The following is a 22,510-nucleotide window of genomic DNA, read 5'->3' on the forward strand; positions in this document are numbered from 1 at the left end:
ACAGCCTTATTATAAAATGTATTAAGTAGTTTTTTTCCGCTCATCAGTCTACACACAATACCCCATAATGACAAAGCAAGCACAGGTTTTTATACATTTAAGCAAATGTATAAAAAACAGTGATTACAGCCTTGAGTCTTCTTGGGTATGACGCTACAAGATTGGCCTGTATTTTGGGGAGTTTCTCCCATTCTTCTCTGCAGATCCTCTCATGCTCTGTCAGGTTGGATGGGGAGTGTCGCTGCACAGCTATTTTCAAGTCCGGGCTTTGGCTGGGCCACTCAAGGGCATGTGTTATCTTGGCTGTGTGCATAGGGTCGTGTCCTGTTGAAAGGTGAACCTTCGCTCCAGCCTGAGGTCCTGAGCACTCTGGAGCAGGTTTTCAAGAAGGATCTCTCTGTACTTTGCTCTGTTCATTTGATGTTATTTTAATGGACCAAAAAAATTGCCTTTATTTCAAAAACAAGGACATTTTTGAATTGACCCAAAACATTTGAACAATGGTGTATAAGTGGATGGAGTGATAGTGCCAGAGAAGTCAAAGGGGTAAACGAGCAGAGCCTTTGGCCCCGTGCCTGAGACAGACGGAGCCTGCTCTGACTCATGGCTGCCCTATGGATGTGTCAGACTGTTCTAGTAGAGTTAGGCTATAAGTGGCAAAACATTGGAGCTGTTGTCAGCAAAAACTCAAGCCTGATGTATGTTTTGAGTTAGTTAGTCTACTGTTAGTAGTTAGGCTACAACTAATTCTGCAGAATGTTTGTTGGCAAATAATTTTGCCTGAGCAAGCGATATGAAGCACATGGGACTTGGCTGCATTTACAACTCCTGTTCAAAAAATAATTAAAACAGTGTATTAAAATGTTGAATGTAAAACAGGCTATTTAAACCTGCATGTGTGGAAAAMAACAGAATCTTAGATGTTACTCTTCCGTTGTTTACGCCGGATTTGTCCTCTGCTGTAATTCTAAACAAGCAAACAAAAGGCTTCTGTCTTCTCATTCCAGAACCAGTCTGATTCCATGAGAATGTCTGAGGTTTACATTAGTTTGGCTGTATTTATTTTTCTTCTAAATGGCTGCAATAGGACCTGGGATAGTGCTTAGTCTCTCATTTAAAATGTAAACTTTAAACCCGAAAATAATTAATTTTACGTCAAACAAACCTATTGTGCAGTTCACATTAACATCTCCAATCCTCTCTCCCTTTTCTCCTCCGTCAAGAGAAGTTGTAAGTTAATAACTCTACATACATATTTAGCAGGCAAGGCCGGGCAGATGTGTTTGTAGAGTCTGACCTGGCTGCATTTTAACACTGTCCTTTTTGTCTTTTTTTCAGGAYTGGGTGACAGCTACAGATATCAAAGTGACCCTGAACAGGCTCAACACATTCGGAGATGAAGTTTTCAATGATCCCAAGGTCCTGAAATCCTACTACTACGCTATCTCAGACTTTGCAGTGGGAGGAAGGTGAGAGTGGTTCCCTCGGCATTATGCTATCTCTATCATGCAACAACTTTTGGCAGAAAAGCCACTGCCTGGCTTTTCCCTTGTGTACAGGTTTTTTACATTTTATTTTACCAATACCATTGAATATAGCAATTTCACACACACAAATATATTTTCTATGAATAATTAATCGTACAAGTTTTTATTTTATTTGGAATTAGAGCATAAAAAGGAAAAATGGCTACATAATTTATTCCTATCAAATTCCTTTAAAGGATGAGGCCCTGTCTGTTAGCCACACAGCGTGTTTTGTCTGGGTGTTGTTAGGTAAATCAATCATCTAAAGTAGCGTAGTCTGACTTTTGATCAAGTTCATATCACATATCTGGCCCCATTTTACTTTGTGTGGGTTCATTCTCAGCGGCTTAACCAAGAATCCAAAAAAACTATCCCTCCCAAGTTTTGAACTGAAAAGCCAGAAGAGAAGAGGGGATTCTGACACGTATTAAACTTACCCCTTGCCGCTGCAGTGTCTTTTCACCTTAATCTGTTTTGAAATATAGAGCAGATTTCCATTACACAGCCACGCTGTTGGCATTCCTGCCTGGTTGTGCTGGATTATAGTGCACGGACGCCGGAATGGGGCGAGCCCCGATATGACGACAGAGTTGAGTCCAAAGACCAAGCCAGTCCAAGCTCTGGTGTAGTAGTCCTACTCTACCTGTCAGGGCACCAAGTTCACAGTCCACTGGTCAGCCATGTCAGCACATCTACCAGCTAGCCTATACTGAGTGGGAAATGGATCTGACTCATAGTACAGGTACTACAAAATGGAAAAGACAGTGAGGGAGGTTTGCTTTTTTTTGTTTTTTAGATAAACAAACGGCCTATTCTGTTTAATAGGCCTCTAATGCTATAGTGTCTTCCTTCCTGTTGTCAATTTTTCCACACTTCGCTGCCAAGGAACACTTGAAACAATACCTAAAGGTTGCTGCCATGCAAGTCTTCTCTTGTTCAGAAGGGCTCTTTCGAGGTGTCTCAGGTGGAGAATGTTCAGCCCTTCTGCATTGGGCAAACGCAATGGAGTTATCAGTCCAAATAGAACTCTCCCAGTGCTGACATTGATTTGGTTAAAGGTGTAATAGGAATATATTTGTTGATGGATCATTAAGTCAAATTATCTTGAAGTATTTTTGTGATTCCCAACAACGCATACTTCGAGTAATGACTTTCAAACGAACAAGATGTAGGCTACAAATAGTGGTGTGTTAGATGGAGTCCACGTTGACGTCCAAGATGCTGCTATCTGTCAAATGTAGATAAACACCTATTTGTAGATGACTGTAAATATAACCATGCTACTATCATGTGATAACAGGTCACCCACTTAAAAAGCTTGCATACAAAGGACAAAGGTGACGGACTTATATGATTGCACTGAAAATCAATGCAGTTGATATACCATATGGTTGGTGTTAGACTGTTTAACCAAGTAATTAAGTCTGTTAGGTTAATCAATAACTGAGTCCCATTTGATTTTTACAGTCAGGTCCTCTAAGACCAGTGCAAAAGACCACTGGTCAGAGACCATATTCATAAAGCGTCTCAGAGTAGAAGTGCTGATCTAGGATCAGTTTTGCCGTTTACGTCATAATGAATAAGATGACATAGACAGCGGGGACTTGATCCTCCTCAGAGAGGCTTTGTGAATACGGCCCAGATGTTTGAATTGTGCATTGTAACTCTCACGATGACAAACAGACTCCACTGGTCTCTGCTGTTCCAGGTGCAAGTGCAACGGCCATGCGAGTGAGTGTGCGAAAAACAACGGTTTCGGCAAACCGGTTTGCAACTGCAAGCACAACACGGAGGGCGATGACTGCAATGTGTGCAAGCCGTTCTACAACGACCGTCCCTGGAGGAGAGCTACAGCCAATAACCCTAACGAGTGTCTGCGTAAGTCAGTCCCTTGCCATCCCAAATGGTACCCTATTCCCTATATAGTGCACCACTTTTGACCAGAGCTCTATGGACCCTAGTCAGGGGCCCCGGTCAAAAGTAGTGCACGACATAGGGAATAGGATACTATTTGGGACACAACCCAGGAGATGAGTGTCTACGTAAATCCCATAGCAAGAAATTCTTCCTGTTTCTGTGCAGGCCAGGCAGACATTCATATCATACTGCAAATGCATAACTAATCCGGTTCAGAACAGTCCACACCACACTTCACACCCACTTCCACACCCACCTCAATCTGCTTCAGGCCACATAATCTGCCATTTAGGGGAAAGTACGCCTGATATGTGAAATGTGCCAAATGAAATGCCCCACCCTTTAATGCAGGGAAGATTCAGTATGATGTTGATGTTCCATATGTATGTGTTTCTACCACCCTCTCACATATATATTGAACCCATCATACGTTGTCCCTAAAACGTTATGGGGTTAACTGATAGCTTGTTTACCAAAGCCTGGTATGTAAAATGTGCTTTTCCCACTGAAATCCGGCAGTTAAAATTCTACTGCTTCCTCCCTAATATACACATACATTGATCTCACGCACACAAAAACGAATGGCTACTTTTTCTGGTGGTCCCAGCGTGCAACTGTAATGGCAAGAGTGCAGAGTGCTACTTTGACCCTGAGCTCTACCGTGCCACTGGCCACGGAGGACACTGCCGCAACTGTGCCGACTACACAGACGGGCCCAACTGTGAGCGCTGCCTGGACAACTACTACAGACACACATCTGGCACCCGCTGCCTGCCCTGCAGCTGCAACCCAGTAGGTAAGTGTCTGGAGTCTATACCAATAAATCCTTATGTGCATCCGAAATGGCACTCTATTCCCTACATAGTGCACTACTTTTGACCAGAGTGGTGTAGGCCCTGGTCAAAAGTTGTGCACTACATAGGGAATAGGGTGCCATTTGGGATGCAGATGTACTGTTTCTATTGGGGTTAAAGGATAAGTCCAGTATGAAGCCAGGCTTTGTTGTGAAGGGACTGCCCTTGGTGCTGTTTTATGGGATTCAGCGACGAACCACAAGTCATAATTAGGGCTCGGAATTGTAAGGGACCTCACAATACGATACTATCACGATACTTGGGTGCCGATACAATATGTGCTGCGATTTGATACTGACATTTTATTGTAATTTGATGTTCCAAACATATTGCTCCATTTACTGTATGTCTGCTGCAGAGAGACAAAAGAGAGGGTGGGAATTTCTTTTGATCAGTAATGGAAATAAAAGACCTGGAGAACATGTTGACTCACTATTTAAAAAGAATCTATAGGATTAAAAATTACAGCATTTTCATACATCCTCTGCTCTGTTACCTCATGCTACCATTATTGTGCAATGTGTAACCTAATGAAAACCACTGCAAAACGCATGTGACATCGATACTGCTTTAGCTGCCAATACGGGTTATTAGAACAAGACTGTCCGCATGTGATGTGAATTATCTGTGCTCTTAAAACATGATTGTCTGCATGTGTGTTAGAGGTCATCCAATTAGTCGGCATGGCCGATTATCTTATAAAAGAAACGATCAATCTTCACATAATCACGAGTTAACGACACATGGTTGATGATATTACTATGTTAACTAGCTTGTCCTGCGTTGCTTATAATCAATGCCGTACCTGTTAATTTATCATTGAATCACAGCCTACTTCAACTTTGCCAAACTGGTGATGATTTAACAAAAGCGCATTTGCAAAAAAAGCACATTCATTGCACAAATGTACCTAACCATAAACATCAATGCCTTTCTTAAAATCAGTACACAGAAGTATTTAAACCTGCATATTTAGATAAAATAAATGCATGTTAGCAGGTAATATTAACTAGGGAAATTGTGTCACTTCTCTTGCGTTCAGTGCAAGCAGAGTCAGGGGGTATATGCAACAGTTTGGGCCGCCTGGCTCGTTGCAAACTGTGTTTTCTTCCTAAGAAAGACCGTAATTAATTTGACAGAATTTTACATAATTATCACATAACATTGAAGGTTGTGCAATATTTAGACTTAGTTGCCACCTGTTCGATAAAATACGGGAAATAATATTTCGTTGAAAGAATAAACATTTTGTTTTCGAAATGATAGTTTCCGGATATGACCATAATGACCTAAGGCTCGTATTACTGTGCTTTGGACTAGTTACCGAAAGGTTGCAAGTTCAAATCCCCGAGCTGACAAGGTACAAATCTGTCGTTCTGCCCCTGAACAAGGAAGTTAACCCACTGTTCCTAGGCCGTCATTGAAAATAAGAATTTGTTCTTAACTGACTTGCCTAGTTAAATAAAGGTAAAATAAAAAATAAAAAAACTGTTTATTATAATTAAGTCTATTATTTGATAGAGCAGTCTGACTGAGCGGTGAGCATTCAAACAGCACTTTACTGCGTTTGCSAGCAGCTCTTAGCAATGCTTGATTCACCGCGCTGTTTATGACTTCAAGCCTATCAACTCCRGAMATTAGGCTGGRAATACTAAAGMGCCTATAAGAACATCCAATAGTCAAAGGTATGTGAAATACAAATGGTATAGGTTGGAATAGTCGATGCGTCATAATTCCTATAACTACAACCTAAAACTTCTTTAGCTGGGAATTATTCCAGGAGTGGGAATATTGAAGCACCAGCTTTTATATGTTCTCATGTTCTGAGCAAGGAACTTAAACTTTTTTAAATGGCACATATTGCACTTTTACTTTCTTCTCCAACACTGTGTTTTTGCATTATTTAAACCAAATTGAACATGTTTCATTATTTATTTGAGACTAAATAGATTTTATTTATGTATTATGTTAAGTTAAAATGAAAGGGTTCATTGTTCATTCAGTATTGTTGTAATTGTCATTATTACAAATATATGTAAAAAATCGGCCGATTTTAATCGGTATCGGCGTTGAAAAATCCTAATCGGTCAACCTCTGTGTGTAGCAGTGTGCTGAAATGATGAACTGAGGTTGATCTGTGCTTCTATTTCCTCTCTACTGCCAGGCTCTCTGGCCACTCAGTGTGATAACACAGGACGCTGCAGCTGTAAACCAGGTGTGATGGGGGACAAGTGTGACCGCTGCCAACCTGGCTTTCACACGTTGACCGAAGCAGGCTGCAGGTAAAAACCAGCACTAACAAGCCAATCACTGTTACCAGCCACTCAACATGTCATTTATCTTTTTACTGCTCCAGATCAAACAATCTTAACGTTTTATTATGGTTCCTTCTAATGTATTTATCGTTTGCGCTTCATGTGTTTATTTGGGAGTGAGATGGAGCCCTTAATTTTAGCGTGTATCCCAAATAAAAAAATGTAATGTAACCTTTATTTAACTTCGCAAGTCAGTTAAGAACAAATTCTTGTTTACAATGATGGCCTACCCCAGCCAAACCTGGACGACGCTGGGCCAATTGTGTGCCGCCCTATCACAGCCGGATGTGATCAACCTGGATTCGAACCAGGGACTGTAGCGACGCCTCTTGCACTGAGATGCAGTGCCTTAGACCGCTGCGCCACTTGGGACCCTACTCCAGGGCTCTGTTCATAAGTAGTGCACTATAGAGGGAATAGGATATCATTTTGAATGCAGTTTAGAGTTCTGCGCCGGGCAAGCTATTGTCCTTTTACTTTATTTAAGGAAATCAACATGCTCGCAGCAGGTCTGCTTTAGATTGTGGCTGTCTGACCCATGCTGTTAATGTGAATGGCTGTGCTTCCCCTCTCCCCTCCATCGTCCCTCTGCTATCCAGACCTTGCTCCTGTAACCCTTCCGGAAGCACACAGGAGTGTGATGTCCAGACAGGCCGTTGCCAGTGCAAGGACAACGTGGAGGGCTTCAGCTGTGACAGGTCAGCGTCAGACCTACTCGCTCTCTCCGTCACAGGGATTCATTACACAGACACACACACACACAGATACAGCACACACACAAACATGATTTCCTTATAACAAAAATATACTCTAACAAGGTGTGTTGTCAGTTAGGAATGTATTTTGTCTGGGAATATTTATGGGTTTAGAGTGACACAGGGTTACYAAAGACTGTCACTTAGGCAGTGAGATACGAGTTGGCTCCATTCGGCTCGTGCAACACAGTTAACGGTATTGTTCATTGGGGTGGTAAACTGTTTTAAAGGTGCTTTGCAGCATTTCAGCTCCTCTTCTGTCATCACATCCTTATGTTGAACTACAGATGTTTAAAAGCCGCCCCTGACACACAGAAACACAGGAGAGTACCCCTCTCTCAGTGAAAGAATGCTCTGTATGTGTGCAAAATGGAATTAGACCGGCCACATGGTTCCCCTAGCAGCGAAGGAGAAAATAGCCCATAGATAGCTCAACCCTCCCCACTGAGACAGACTGGCAGCCAGGCCTTCTATGGCTTCTCCCAAGCCCAGTCACCCAGCCAGTCACCGCTGGCTTGTTTGCTGCCTGGAACACTTTTCTCTCTGCCTTTGTGCAATGGCCACCACCTAGCCCCCTCTCACCCCCAAAAACAGCACCTTTCCCCTCCACAGCTCCAGCTCCACAGACGCTGGTGGGTGAAACATTCCTCCCAGCCACCCAGCTGGGCCACAGATGGAATGAATGACCCCCCCCTCAGTGTAGATATGTCCCAAATAGCACCCTATTCCCTATAATGTGGTCAAAAGTAGTGTACCATATAAGGAATAGGATGCCATTTGGCACACTACAGTTTGTCAGATGCTGCATGGTCACTCACAACAAGAGACTGAAATTACAGACCGGTGTTTGTCTGTCTGCCTTTTAGCGACAGCAGTTTCACAGTCTAATAAATTGTCATTCTCCCTGGCTGTCATTCGATTTAAACTGTCAATGTATTTTAGTCTCTGTTGAAATGTATATCCATATCATATGAGGACTCGAAAGGCAATGTAGGACTCATTATAGAATATAAGCTACGTCTCAAACTGAATGTCAATAGTTTCACATACAGTGCCTTCAGAAAGTATTCATACCCCTTGGCTACATAAGTATTCATACCCCTGAGTCAATACATGTTATAATCACCTTTGATAGCGATTACACCTGTGAGTCTTTCTGGGTAAGTTTCGGTGAGCATTTCACACCTGGATTGTACAATATTTGCAAATGTATTTTTTTAAACTCTTCAAGCTCTGTCAAGTTGGGTGTTGATCGTTGCTAGACAGCCATTTTCAAGTCTTGCCATAGATTTTCAAGTACATTTAAGTCAAAACTGTAACTCAGCCACTCGGGAACGTTCAATGTTTTGGTGAGCAACTCCAGTGTGTATTTGACCTTGTGTTTTAGGTTATTGTCCTGCTGAAAGGTGAATTCATCTCCCAGTGTCTGGTGGAAAGCAGACTGAACCAGGTTTTCCTCTAGGATTCTGCCTTTTCTCAGCTCCATTCAGTTTATTTTTTATCCTGAAAACTCCCCAGTCCTTAACAATTACAAGCATATCCATAACTTGATGCAGCCACCACTATGCTTGAAAATATGGAGAGTGGTACTCAGTAATGTATTGGATTTTCCCCAAACATAACTTTGTATTCAGGACAAAAAGTTAATTGCTTTGCCACATTTCTTTGAAGTATTACTTTGGTGCCTTGTTGCAAACAGGATTAATGTTTTGAAATATTTTATTCTGTACAGGCTTCCCTCTTTTCACTCTGTCAATTAGGTTAGTATTGTCGTGTAACTACAATATTGTTGTTGCGCCATCATTTTTTCCCCTATCACAGCCATTAAACTCTTAACTGTGTTAAAGTTACCGTTGGCCTCATGGTGAAATCCCTAAGTTGTTTCCTTTCTCTCCGGCGACTGAGTTAGGAAGGATGTCTGTATCTTTGTAGTGACTGGGTGTATTAATACACCATCCAAAGTGTAATTAATAACTGCACCATGCTCAAAGAGATATTCAATGTCTGCTTTTTACATTTTTAGCCATCTACCAATAGGTGCTCTTCTTTGTGAGGTATTGCAAAACCTCCCTGGTCTTTGTGGTTGAATCTGTGTTTGAAATGCACTGCTCGACTGAGGGACCTTACAATTATCTGTATGTGTGGGGTACAGAGATGAGGTAGTCATTCAGAAATAATGTTAAAAATAATTGCACACAGAGTGAGTCCATGCAACTTATTATGTGACTTGTTAAGCACATTTTTACTCCTGAACTTAAAGGGGTTGAATACTTAAGACATTTCAGCTTTTCATTTGTAGTTCATTTGTTTAAAAAAAAAGAAAAGAAATCCACTTTGACATTATGGTGTATTGTGTGTAGGCCAGTGACACAATCTCAATTTAATACATTTTAAATTCAGGCAGTAACACAACAAAATGTAGAAAAAGGTCAAGGGGTGTGAATACTTTCTGAAGGCMCTGTATCCAATCCTAAAGCCTCATTTTACCTCAGTTTTATTCTGGTAACTTTTTATGAAATCGATTGACTATGTTGACTATCTATTTGCAGATTTAGACTTACCCATTGCGCATATCATTTTTTATGGACTTTGCAATTAAAAGGCTGTGGTTTATTTTAGGTGTAAGCTGGGCTACTTCAACATGGACCCCCAGAACCCTCAGGGTTGCACTCCGTGCTTCTGCTTCCAGCATTCATCTGTCTGTGACAGCGCTGAAGGCTACAGCATTGACACAGTCTCCTCCACCTTCGACCGAGGTAAGCCCATACACACCTTTTCATTATGGGCCGTTCTGGCTCGGACAAGGCTTATATTTTATTAAGCTGGAGGAAGTTTCTAGAAATATTCCGAAAGTATGCAAATATCACATAAGTTTTGGAACAGGTATTTGTGATGTAAAGTTATTTGATAGAATTGAATGTAACATTTGAAACCTGTTCCTAGATGATGAGCAGTGGACAGGCCAGCAGCGTGACAGCTCCAGTGTTTCAGTCCAGTGGTCTGCTGGTGGAGAGATCTCCCTCATCTCCGATGACTACTTCCCAATCTACTTTGTGGCTCCAGGTACTGTGTGACTGACACTAACTCAAAAACTTTTATTGTGAAAGATGCATTTAAATTGTATTTTTGTTACTATTTGAGGACTTAATTTAAGTGAGCCTATGGGGAAACCGTGTGATTGCCCCAAAGACCTATGGGAGATGGTGTCTTATCTAAATTGTGGCAACATTGTTGAAGTGATCCTAACATGTATTTTTTGTTATGTCATTACTGTAGAGATGTTCCTGGGCAATCAGCTGCTGAGCTATGGCCAGAATCTCACCCTGAACTTCCGGGTGGACAGGAGAGACACGCGCCTCTCAGCCGAGGATGTGGTTCTGGAGGGGGCTGGTCTCAGAGTGGCTGTGCCTCTCATTGCTCAGGGAAATGCCTATCCTGGAGAGAACATGCAGACGTTTGTGTTCAGGTGTGTGGAAATCATACAGACGTACCCCAGAGATGTGTATAGAATACCAGCACAACAAAAGTTCATAATTTGAAGTTGGCTTTTTCCAGCATATTCTGTTGTAATAACATCATTTAGAAATTGTCACATAGAAAGCAAACGCATGAAGTTGTCGTATGTTATCTGATGTTGTGAATGCCCCATGAACTGTTTTTTTTTCTTCTTTCGGTCAGGCTCCACGACAGCACAGACTACCCCTGGAGGCCCACCCTCACTCACTCAGAGTTCCAGAAGCTTCTGCACAATCTGACGTCCATCAAGATCCGTGGCACCTACAGCGAGAGAAGTATGCACTCACTCTTCCATCTCACCTCATTTCACTATGTAAACCATACATCCTGGTTCAGGGCCTGTATTCATAAAGGATCTTAGAGTAGGACTACTGATCTATGAGCATGTTTCCCCTGTTCATATAATCTTATGTATTATGATCTAAAACACAAAAAAACGGATCCTAGGTCAGCACTGCTACTTAAAGACGCTTTATGAATATGGGCGTAGGACTAAAGTAGTGTCTGTCGGATTGGACCATGACAAGCGGCAAGTTAGTTAGGTCTAGCGAACTGATAAACTTGAATTTCATATCCTTTTATCAGTTCTGAGGACATCACGGAGAGGATGTTGAAACTCCAGTCTAGTCATTATATTAGTGCGCAGGTTATGGCTGAATTTCTCATTTCCCCTAATGACACAACGTGGTGGTGATTTACCCTGTTATTGAAGTCATCAGATCCTCTCAGAACAAATATCCATATAACTCTAAGAACAAAGCCATATAGTAACATTCAGGTACCCCACTACRTTAGACATGACCAGTGAGGCCTAATTAATGCAATACAAATTAAAAGCTGGGAGACAAGAATGTTGGTGGTCTGTATCTTTGATTCCATGTTCACGACGGTAGGCAAGGCACTTTGGTCACCGTTTCAGCCTAGTGGTCTTTCTTAAGACAAGAAACGGATATGATCTAATCAGTGCTCATCGTTCCCCAGGTGCTGGTTACCTTGACGATGTGAAGCTGATCACGGCGAGGAGAGGTCCCGGGAGCCCGGCTCGCTGGGTAGAGAAGTGTACCTGCCCTCAAGGCTACGTGGGACAGCACTGTGAGAGGTGCGCCCTGGGATACAGGAGGAGCAGACCAGACCTGGGGCCCTTCAGTTCCTGTGACTCCTGCAACTGTAACGGACACAGTGACACGTGCAACCCCGACACAGGTCAGTGAGATGGTAATGACCGGCATGAGTCCCAAATGGCTCCCTATGTAGTGCACTACTTTAGAGCCGGGCCCATAAGGAAACGATAAAGCCCAGAGGACTAGAGGTTAGAGACAAGTCCTCAATCACCACATGACTGGTTGGGTAAATGTCCCAGACAGGAGTCATGCAGTAGACTTGGGCCCCTGTGACTGTATTTGTATCTGCTTGGTGAATTGTGTCTGCGTTTGGAACCGTGGGGGGTTGCACATTAAATGTCCCCTTTATAGACCATGGAACAGAACAGAGAGTAACAGATCACACTGTCATCCAGTAATAACACACTGCTATAAAGAGATGTATCTGTGTGCCCAATGGTTTAAAACATGACTGATAGGCAGGCTACTCTCTCCTCATCTACTCTAAAGAGGTGTCTGGATGGAATAATAGTGGGGCCCTTTAAACTCTCATCTTAGACTCCCCTCTGGTGGTGGCTAGAGGCATGACGTGTGTGTTTTTGACATGTCTGTTTGAAGGGATGTGTGACTGCCAACACAACACAGCTGGGCTCAGTTGTGAGAGGTGTAAAGACGGTTACTATGGAGACTCCACTGTGGGCAGTTCCAGCGACTGCAAGCCCTGCCCCTGCCCCGGAGGATCCACTTGTGCTGTTGTGCCCAAGACCAAGGAGGTTGTCTGCACCAACTGTCCTACTGGAACCACAGGTAATAATAAACCATTTGCTGTACACTTTTTTATTAAATATATAAATAATCTGGGATTGAGACAGACTTTAGACAACCGACTTTGTCGATACATAGAACCACAAGTAATTAGAACTGGTTGGAGTACTCTGTAGATTGTTTTGAAAGTCTTTAAAAATACTTGTTTAATTATTTACTGTTAATTCACAAAATATTAAAATACACAGTTAAAAACATAAATAATTTTTCCAAATTGTGTATTGTATGTACTTATTTCTTAATTTAGTTTAGAAGTTGTTGCTATGGAAGCTTTTATTCGATATTCACATATGTTCATATTCACGTAATCCAAACTATGAATTGCATCTTTCCGCAGGCAAGCGCTGCGAGCTGTGTGATGACGGTTTCTTCGGAGACCCCCTGGGGGAGAACGGGCAGGTGAGGGTCTGTCGGGCCTGTAAGTGTAGCGACAACATCGACCCCAACGCTGTGGGCAACTGTGACAGAGAGACCGGGGAGTGCCTCAAGTGTATCTACAACACAGACGGCTTCTTCTGTGACCGCTGCAAAGAGGGCTTCTATGGAAACCCTCTGGCCACCAACGCCAATGACAAGTGCAAAGGTAAGACGAGAAAATGACTAGCATGACTTTTGGGTCGTGTGTGTGTATACTCGAGTTCCACATACTGTACAGATATGACTGATGTTGGCTGATGTGTTTATTGGTAGTAATGGGGGTCTCTTCCCCCTCCTGTGTTAATGGGGGTCTCTTCCCCCTCCTGTGTTAATGGGGGTCTCTTCCCCCTCCTGTGTTAATGGGGGTCTCGACCTCCTCCTGTTCCCAAATAGACAGTGTTCTGTTCCATTGTACCGTGTGTACAGTTCAGATGTACTATACAGAGGTGACTGATGCTTACTGTGTTAGCCATGGGTTTCTCTCGTCTCCCCTGTCCCCAGCCTGCTCCTGCTCTCCATATGGCACAGTGGACAGACAGACCAGCTGTCTACAGGTCACAGGCCAGTGCCAGTGTTTCCCCCACGTCACCAACAGGGACTGCAGCGCATGTCAGCCTGGCTTCTTCAACCTGCGGAGCGGAACAGGCTGTGAACAGTCAGTAACAGTACCCACTTTGCCAACACCTCAATATGGATATTTAGTGAAAGTGTTTCTTAGTAGGAATAGYGGTCTATGAAGCTTTTCCCTGTCTGATTTTGATCACTGTACCTCAACTGTTGCTGTTTTCTTATTGGAAATAGAGGCTGTAATACGCTATCTGTCGGATTTGGATCTCTGGTATGTTTCTAAGTTGTAATGTGTCTTGACCTTCTTTGATATCATGACAGATGCAACTGCAATTCTATTGGGTCCACCAACGGTCAGTGTGACATCGGTTCCGGTCAGTGTGAATGCCAGCCCGGCGTCACCGGTCAGCACTGTGAACGATGTGAGGTCAACTTCTTCGGATTCGGATTGTCAGGCTGCAAACGTACGCTTTCTCTTTCTTAAAATTCACTTTAATCTCTCTTTAACATGATGAAACTCTGAGAACTGGTCTTAATGAGCCATGCAGTTGTGTGACTATATTACTTGAGTAGGTTGTGACATGGTCTAATGGGAAGAGAATATCATCATAACCTGAAGTCTAACTGTATTTATTGTCATTATGTATTTTCAACCTCCGCTCTAAAATCACACTCATGTTTCAAGAGCCTCTTTAATTTTGGCCAGTTTTTCATCTCTCTTTATTTTTCTTCTGCTCTAGCGTGCGACTGTGACCCAGAGGGCTCCTCGACGGCCCAGTGTAAAGAAGATGGCCGCTGTGCGTGCCTTCCAGGCTTTGTGGGAGCCAGGTGTGACATGTGTGAGGAGAACTACTTCTACAACCGCTCTACTCCCGGCTGCCAGCAGTGTCCGTCCTGTTACTCCCTCGTCAGAGACAAGGTAAAGAATCTTGGTGGTGTTTTCGTCAGTGGATTATTTTGTCAAAGTTGAGTTCTATCACACCATCTCTTCTCTGTCCTTTCCTGTCTCTCCACTGTCTCTGTCCAATAAACTTCAAATATCCTTATAAAATATATATTTAATAAAGTTGAGTGTGCTTAACATGTCTGTACAGCTGTATAGGAACCCACTCTAAGCCTTGTGGTTTTACTCTTACGTAGGTGAACCAGCAGAGACAGAAGCTGCATGACCTGCAGACTTTGATTGACAACCTGGGCTCCACATCAGAGACTGTGAGTGACAAGGCGTTTGAGGACCGACTGAAGGAGGCAGAGAAATCCATCATGGACCTACTGGACGAGGCTCAGACCAGCAAAGGTGCAAGCCTCGAACCTTTCGGGGATTTTATAATATTGACATGTAATGTCTCGCTTGCTTGAAGAGATGCTGTTCTATTCAATAGCCATTAGATGAAATTMATCATATTAATTTTTTAGGACATAATGGGTTAATCAAACAAACGTTATTGTCCCGAGAGGGGAATTTGATGGTGTCACTAGGTTGAAACAATGCTGTTCTTGTCAACTAGAATTAGATCAAATGAATCATGAATTTGAGTTTATTTTATTTTTATATATATTGAAAGATTTAGGCAGGGATTAAACCCCGGTCTCCGGGGCCGTACATGTACATATATAAACTCCGTAAAAAAAACGAAACATTCCTTTTTCATGACCCTGTCTTTCAAAGATAATTTGTAAAAATCCAAATAACTTCACAGATCTTCATTGTAAAGGGTTTAAACACTGTTTTCCATGCTTGTTCAATGAACCATAAACAATTAACGACCGTTCCACAGGTGCGTGTTCATTAAGACACTAACAGCTTACAGACGGTAGGCAATGATGGTCACAGTTATGAAAACTTAGGACACTAAAGATGCCTTTCTACTGACTGAAAAACACCAAAAGAAAGATGCCCAGGGTCCCTGCTCATCTGCGTGAACGTGCCTTAGGCATGCTGCAAGGAGGCATGAGGACTGCAGATGTGGCCAGGGCAATAAATTGCAATGTCTGTACTGTGAGACGCCTAAGACAGCGCTACAGAGCAGACCACGTGTAACAACACCTGCACAGAAGCGGTACATCCAAACATCACACCTGCGGGACAGGTACAGATGGCAACAACAACTGRCTGAGTTACACCAGGAACGCACAATCCTTGCATCAGTGCTTAGACTGTCCACAATAGGCTGAGAGAAGCTGGACTGAGGGCTTGTAGGCCTGTTGTAAGGCAGGTCCTCACCAGACATCACCGGCAACAACGATGGACACAAACCCACCATCACGGGACCATACACGACTGGCAAAAAGTGCTCTTCACTGACGAGTTGCGGTTTTGTCTCCCAGGGGTGATGTTCGGATATGTGTTTATCGTCGAAGGAATCAGCGTTACAGCGAGGCCTGTACTCTGGAGCGGGATCGATTTGGAGMGGGCTGTGTGTCACAGAATCATCAGACTGAGCTTGTTATTGCAGGCAATCTCAACGCTGTGCGTTACAGGGAAGACATCCTCCTCCTTCATGCGGTACCCTTCCTGTAGGCTCATCCTGACATGACCCTCCAGCAATGCCACCAGCCATACTGCTCGTTCTGTGCGTGATTTCCTGCAAGACAGGATGTCAGTGTTCTGCCATGGCCAGCGAAGAGCAAGGATCTCAATCCCATTGAGCACGTCTGGGACCTGTTGGATCGGAGGGTGAGGGCTAGGGCCATTCCCCCCAGAAATGTCTGGGAACTTGCAGGTGCCTTGGTGAAAGTTTGGGGTAACATCTCACACAAGAACTGGCAAATCTGTTGCAGTCCATGAGTAGGAGATGCACTGCAGTACTTAATGCAGCTGGTGGCCACACCAGATACTGACTGCTACTTTTGATTTTGACCCCCCCCCCTTTGTTCAGGGACACATTATTCCATTTCTGTTAGTCACGTGTTTGTGGAACTTGTTCAGTTCATGTCTCAGTTGTTGAATCTTGTTATGTTCATACAAATGTTTACACATGTTAAGTTTGCTGAAAGTAAACGCAGTTGACAGTGAGAGTACGTTTCTTTTTTTGCTGAGTTTAGATGGGAGTATTCCACTCAGAATGGGACTTGTGAATGCTGCTTTTGTTTTTTCAGATGTGGACAAAGGCCTGCTGGAACGCCTGGGGAAACTGAACAGCACACTGACCACTCAGTGGAATCGTCTGCAGAACATCAGGAACACCGTGGACAACACCGGAACCCAGGCCGACAAGGCCCGCAACCGGGTACGAGATGCTGAGAGCCTGATCGGCCGCGCCCGCGAGGAACTGGACAAGGCCAAGGACGCCATCAGCAAACTGGTGGGTCATCCCGTAATTAATTKTTTTAAATGTGACGTCAGTAACTAAGCATGAGGGCCTCCCGGGTGGCGCAGTGGTCTAGGGCACTGCATCGCAGTGCTAACTGCGCCACCAGAGTCTCTGGGTTCGCGCCCAGGCTCTGTCGCAGCCGGCCGCGACCGGGAGGTCCGTGGGGCGACGCACAATTGGGCTAGCGTCGTCCGGGTTAGGGAGGGTTTGGCCGGTAGGGATATCCTTGTCTCATCGCGCTCCAGCGACTCCTGTGGCGGGCCGGGAGCAGTGCGCGCTAACCAAGGGGGCCAGGTACACGGTGTTTCCTCCGACACATTGGTGCGGCTGGCTTCCGGGTTGGAGGCGCGCTGTGTTAAGAAGCAGTGCGGCTTGGTTGGGTTGTGCTTCGGAGGACGCATGGCTTTCGACCTTCGTCTCTCCCGAGCCCGTACGGGAGTTGTAGCGATGAGACAAGATAGTAATTACTAGCGATTGGATACCACAAAAAGGGGGCGAGAAAATGGGATAAAATTTATAAAAATTAAATAAAAAAAAGTAAATTTAAAAAAAGTAACTAAGCATGCGTCCCGAATGTTACCCTATTCCCTATATAGTACACCACTTTTGCTTATAGGGCCCTGGTCAAGAGGAGTGAATTATATCGGGGAAAGGATGCCATTTGGGACGCAACCTAAGACACTTGGAGGACTGATCTCATGATCTCACAGCATTATCTAATTTGGATGTCGTTTATTTTTACTGTTCTTGTTGCATAAACCCTTAGTTCATGTTTGTTCCCAACCATAGCACACTGATTAATGCCTTCGTCCTGCATGAGAGAAACAACAGGATGTTCATTGATTCCCTACTTTATTATTTTTCTCCTCCAGGACATCAAAGCACCCTCAATCAGTGGAGATCCTAACAACATGACCCTTCTGGCAGAGGAGGCTCGCAATCTGGCCGACAAGTAAGGACTGTAGCTACAATTATGAAATAATTATGTTCTATGAAATGTATTGCTTCATACAATCCACCCTGGTTTGCTGGATATGCAATTCTTCTGAGTGGGAGGGGGGAAAGTGCACATGCCAAATAATAAACACCTTATCACCACTTTTGATTTTATTATTTGATTATATTCTTGCGCTGCAAGAAACCAAAAGACAGCTTCGTCTATGAAAAACAAATCTAATCCCTCTGTTTCCTCTGCAGACATAAAATGGACGCGGATCAAATTGAGAAGATCGCCAAGGATGCCAACGACACGTCCACCAAGGCTCTCAACCTGCTGACAAAGACTCTAGATGGCGAGGGCAAGACCAACCAAGACATTGATGAGCTCAACAGGAAGTATGTCACTGTCTGCAACAATGATTCCTCTCTCTCTCTCCTAAAAACTACAATTACATCATACTAACGTTGATCCTGTCAGGAAAATGTCTTATAAGCTAGTACATGTTCAAATCCCCTCAAGAGTTTTATAATTGAGCTATCATATTCATCCACTCAGGTACAATGAGGCAAAGGACCTGGCCAAGAACCTGGAGAAACAGGCCAACAAGGTGCATGCTGAGGCAGAGGAGGCAGGCGACAAAGCCCTGAAGATCTACGCTAACCTGACAAGCCTGCCACCTTTCAACACCAAATCACTGGAGGTCAGTTACATGAAGTGACCGTAACCCTCTTTTAGGTGGAGACTGWCTCCATCCCAAACGGCACCCTATTCTCTAGTGCACTACTGGTCAAAAGTAGTGCACTAGAAAGGGAATAAGGAGCCATTTGGGACATAGACACTCATCAGGAATCATTTCATTTATTTTATGTATTAAACAAACCTTTGAAATATGTTCCCAGTCTGAGTGAGTGACAGGTTACTCTTCAGAGTCATTGAAAGTGTTTGTGTATCACAAGACATACATGTAAATGTAAAGGGCCGTGAGGACATTACTGAAGTAGTTTAAAAGTCTGTAAGGATAACTTATCTTGACATCTGATTATAGGACGAAGCGAGCAAGATCAAGAAGGAAGCGTCTGACCTGGACAAGCTGATTGACAAGACCGAGAAAGAGTACAACGACTTGAGGGACGACCTGAGAGGGAAGGAGACTGAGGTCCGCAAGCTGCTGGAGAAGGGCAAGACGGAGCAGCAGGTAGGACAAGAGACCTTTTACTTGGGGTTGCAAAAATTCCCAGAAAATGCCCAAAATTTCCAGGTTTTCCAAAAATCCCAGTTGGAGAACTCCCAGATTTCCTGCTAATTCCCTCCTGATTCCAGGAAACTTCCAACCAGGAGTTTTGGAAAACCTGGGAATTTTGGGAAAGTCGCCAGAATTTCACAACTCTACTTTTATTTTGTCTTTCTGGTGTCTATAAGCCTTGCTCTAAATAGATCTTTGTCTCATGTAGAGCTTGTGATGGTTTCACCCCCTTTGAAATTGCTAGTGTGTGTCCGTTTTAAGATTTAGCTTTAACATGCCTCATTAAACAAGGCATGCAATTGAAAATGACCACATTTGCATATGTGACGAATTACCACAGCATTGATTGGCCTCCTCACTCCTTCAGCCACTAAGTATAGCGATAATGAGCAAGCCGTGAAGTCAGAATTATTCAAATTAATTTAGCTGTTTTGTCTGTTTTTGTTGTCCATGGGTTGTGTCCCAAATGGCATCATATTTCCTATAAACTGCACTACTTTTCCCAGAGCCATATAGGGTGCCATTTGTTACACAATGGAACTAATGACTGTCTCCATCTGTCCCTGTAGACTGCCGATCAGTTGCTGGCTCGTGTCGATGCTGCCAAGGCGCTGGCTGAGGAGGCCGCCAAGAAGGGGAGGACCACCTACCAGGAGGCCCAACACATTCTGGGAAATCTGAGAGGTACTTAGTAGCAGGACTGGTGGAGATGCCAGGGAAAGGCCCCTTTCTGCCTGATGGTAGAGGATTTATTCAGAATGGTTGGAGTGAAAACCATATCGAGACAACTATGCTTTAAACACTACATTTTTCCTCTCAGATGGATGTTAAAGAGAAAATACCATTGTTGTATAAAATATGGTTATAGTATTGAGATATAGTATATTTAATTTAGGTGTTTACTCAACCTTTCTTCTCATTGTCTTTGGTGCGTCCAACACAGATTTTGACAAGCGGGTGAATGACAACAAGACGGCAGCTGAGGACGCCATGAAGAGAATCCCAGAGATCAACGCTACCATCATCGCGGCCAATGAGAAGACCAAGCAGGCTGAGGGGGCACTAGGCAACGCAGCTGCAGACGCCAAGGAGGCCAAGAGCAAGGCAGAGGAGGCAGAAAAGATAGCCAGCGCTGTGCAGAAGGTACATAATATTACTGGTATATTGTTATATTATAGCCAGGTAATTTATGACCATTTATGCTACTGTCCTGAAATGACGTGGCCAAAATCAGTGGTGGCCTCTTGATATTAACAGTCTTTCTCAGTAGATTAAATGTATTGAAAGTCTATTTTTGTGGTCATCAAATGTGATGTTTCACATAGAATAATCAACCCACTTTCAAACTGACAACATGCACTAAGCCCCCTCTGTCCCCTTCTCATCTGATGTATCAAATAATAAACTATTCAACCTATAAGAAATTATATACCTGCTTTCAAATTGTCAACATGCACTAATCCCCCTCTGTCTGTTCACCCCACAGGGTTCTGCTAAGACCAAGGCGGATGCAGAGAAGGCCTTTGAGGACACTATGATGCTGGATGGGGAGGTGAACGGCATGATGGACCAGCTGAGTGCAGCCGAGGCAGAGCTGGCCAAGAAGAAAGCTGAGGCCGACCAGGACATGATGATGGCTAGCATGGTGCGTGTCTGTCTGGTCGGCATCCCAAATGGCCCCCTATTCCCTGTGTAGTGCACTACATTTGACCAGGGCCCATAGGGCTCTCGTCAAAAGTAGTGCATCAAATAGGGGAATAGGGTGCCATTTGGGATGCAATCCTCTGTCTGGGGCGCTGTTTAAATCCAATGATGTCATTAGATTCTCATAACCTTAGGAACCCAATACTTAGGAATTCCTAGAAGATCTCTTTGGGTTGGAAATCAGAGAGCTCTGAGAATGTTTGTGCATAGAAGCCGTCTACACAGAGCTTGAGTTGCTCAATGTTTGTAGTTCTTGTCAATGTTGTTTAGAGAAAAAATAAACAATGAGGCTTAACATTAAGAAAAGGAAGTGGATGAACACTGCTGAGGGTTAAGGAAGTCTCACAAGTGTTTTACAACTGTTTATGATCGTTGTGGTCTGTAATTCTGACTCTGACATGTCAACTATGTTGTTTTGGTATTTCAGGCATCAGACAATGCGAAGGAAGCAGAGGACAACGCCCGCAAAGCCAAGAGTGCTGTCAGGACCGTTCTCAACACCATCAACGACCTGCTCAAGTCACTGGGTGAGTGAATGGTATTTGATTTAGCAAACTGGTTATTTTTGTGGAGGTAAGAATACAAGCAGGGCTATAATTAAGTATTGTCATTTTATGTAATCATTGTTTCTGGCTTGTGTGTAACCAAACAATATTCCATCAGTCAGGGTTTTACTTGCACAAGTCAAAATCACTCTACTGACTGTCTTATATCATTGAGCTAAAGCTTACACCTCCTCTGTCCCGGTTCAGGCAACATTGACAAGGTGGACCTGAGCAAGTTGGGCTTGATTGAAGGGTCACTGAAGCAGGCCAAGGACAAAATGGCGAACAGCGACCTGGACCACAAGCTGGCGGAGCTGAATGATGTGGCCAAGAGCCAAGAGGAGATGATCACCGACTACGACAGGCAGATCAGGGAGATCCGGTCTGACATCGCCAACCTCAACGACATCAAGAACACTTTACCTGACGGCTGCTTCAACACCCCATCCCTAGAGCGACCTTAACCCTCTCTCTCTCCACCACCTGTACCCTCCTTCCTCATATCCCGTCTGTACCGCTCCTTCCTCATATCCCGTCTGTACCGCTCCTTCCTCATATCCCGTCTGTACCGCTCCTTCCTCATATCCCGTCTCTACCGCTCTTTCCTCACATCCCGTCTGTACCGCTCTTTCCTCACATCCCGTCTGGTACCGCTCCTTCCTCACATCCCGGTCTGTACCGCTCCTTCTTATCCCGTCTTACCGCTCCTTCCTTCATATCCCGTCCGCCTACCGCTCCCCTCATATCCCGTCTGTACCGCTCCCGCCGTCATAATCCCGTTCTGTTACCCTCCGCCCTCCTATCCGTCTACGCGCCTCATATCCCGTCTGTCCGCTGTCCTCATTATCCCGTCATGTGACGCTCACCGCCTCATATCCCGTCCTGTACCGCTCCCGCTCTATCCCGTCTGTACTCTATCTCCGTCTTCCCTCAATATCCCGTCTGTACCGCTCCTTCCTCATATCCCGTCTG

General features: G+C 44.0%; 1 protein-coding gene across 1 annotated transcript in view; it reads left to right on the forward strand.

Annotated features, from left to right (window-relative positions):
- The window catches only part of LOC111979206 (laminin subunit gamma-1), a 72,391-nt gene extending 50,273 nt beyond the window's left edge, over window positions 1–22,118 (forward strand). Inside the window, exons 3-28 of the mRNA XM_024009586.2 lie at window positions 1,339–1,469; window positions 3,235–3,404; window positions 4,051–4,239; window positions 6,462–6,579; window positions 7,212–7,310; window positions 9,987–10,123; window positions 10,311–10,430; window positions 10,644–10,833; window positions 11,046–11,158; window positions 11,865–12,086; window positions 12,602–12,790; window positions 13,146–13,391; window positions 13,727–13,880; window positions 14,114–14,256; window positions 14,533–14,711; window positions 14,933–15,089; window positions 16,892–17,097; window positions 17,979–18,058; window positions 18,304–18,441; window positions 18,602–18,746; window positions 19,092–19,241; window positions 19,859–19,973; window positions 20,233–20,432; window positions 20,776–20,934; window positions 21,421–21,520; window positions 21,746–22,118. Of these exons, the coding sequence (XP_023865354.1) occupies window positions 1,339–1,469; window positions 3,235–3,404; window positions 4,051–4,239; window positions 6,462–6,579; window positions 7,212–7,310; window positions 9,987–10,123; window positions 10,311–10,430; window positions 10,644–10,833; window positions 11,046–11,158; window positions 11,865–12,086; window positions 12,602–12,790; window positions 13,146–13,391; window positions 13,727–13,880; window positions 14,114–14,256; window positions 14,533–14,711; window positions 14,933–15,089; window positions 16,892–17,097; window positions 17,979–18,058; window positions 18,304–18,441; window positions 18,602–18,746; window positions 19,092–19,241; window positions 19,859–19,973; window positions 20,233–20,432; window positions 20,776–20,934; window positions 21,421–21,520; window positions 21,746–22,002 (4,107 nt within the window). The 3' untranslated portion in view covers window positions 22,003–22,118. The remainder of the gene's footprint in view (window positions 1–1,338; window positions 1,470–3,234; window positions 3,405–4,050; window positions 4,240–6,461; window positions 6,580–7,211; window positions 7,311–9,986; window positions 10,124–10,310; window positions 10,431–10,643; window positions 10,834–11,045; window positions 11,159–11,864; window positions 12,087–12,601; window positions 12,791–13,145; window positions 13,392–13,726; window positions 13,881–14,113; window positions 14,257–14,532; window positions 14,712–14,932; window positions 15,090–16,891; window positions 17,098–17,978; window positions 18,059–18,303; window positions 18,442–18,601; window positions 18,747–19,091; window positions 19,242–19,858; window positions 19,974–20,232; window positions 20,433–20,775; window positions 20,935–21,420; window positions 21,521–21,745) is intronic.
- The last annotated feature ends 392 nt before the right edge of the window (window positions 22,119–22,510 follow it).

The sequence above is a fragment of the Salvelinus sp. IW2-2015 genome, linkage group LG19, assembly GCF_002910315.2.
Source record: "Salvelinus sp. IW2-2015 linkage group LG19, ASM291031v2, whole genome shotgun sequence".
Taxonomy (NCBI): domain Eukaryota; kingdom Metazoa; phylum Chordata; class Actinopteri; order Salmoniformes; family Salmonidae; genus Salvelinus; species Salvelinus sp. IW2-2015.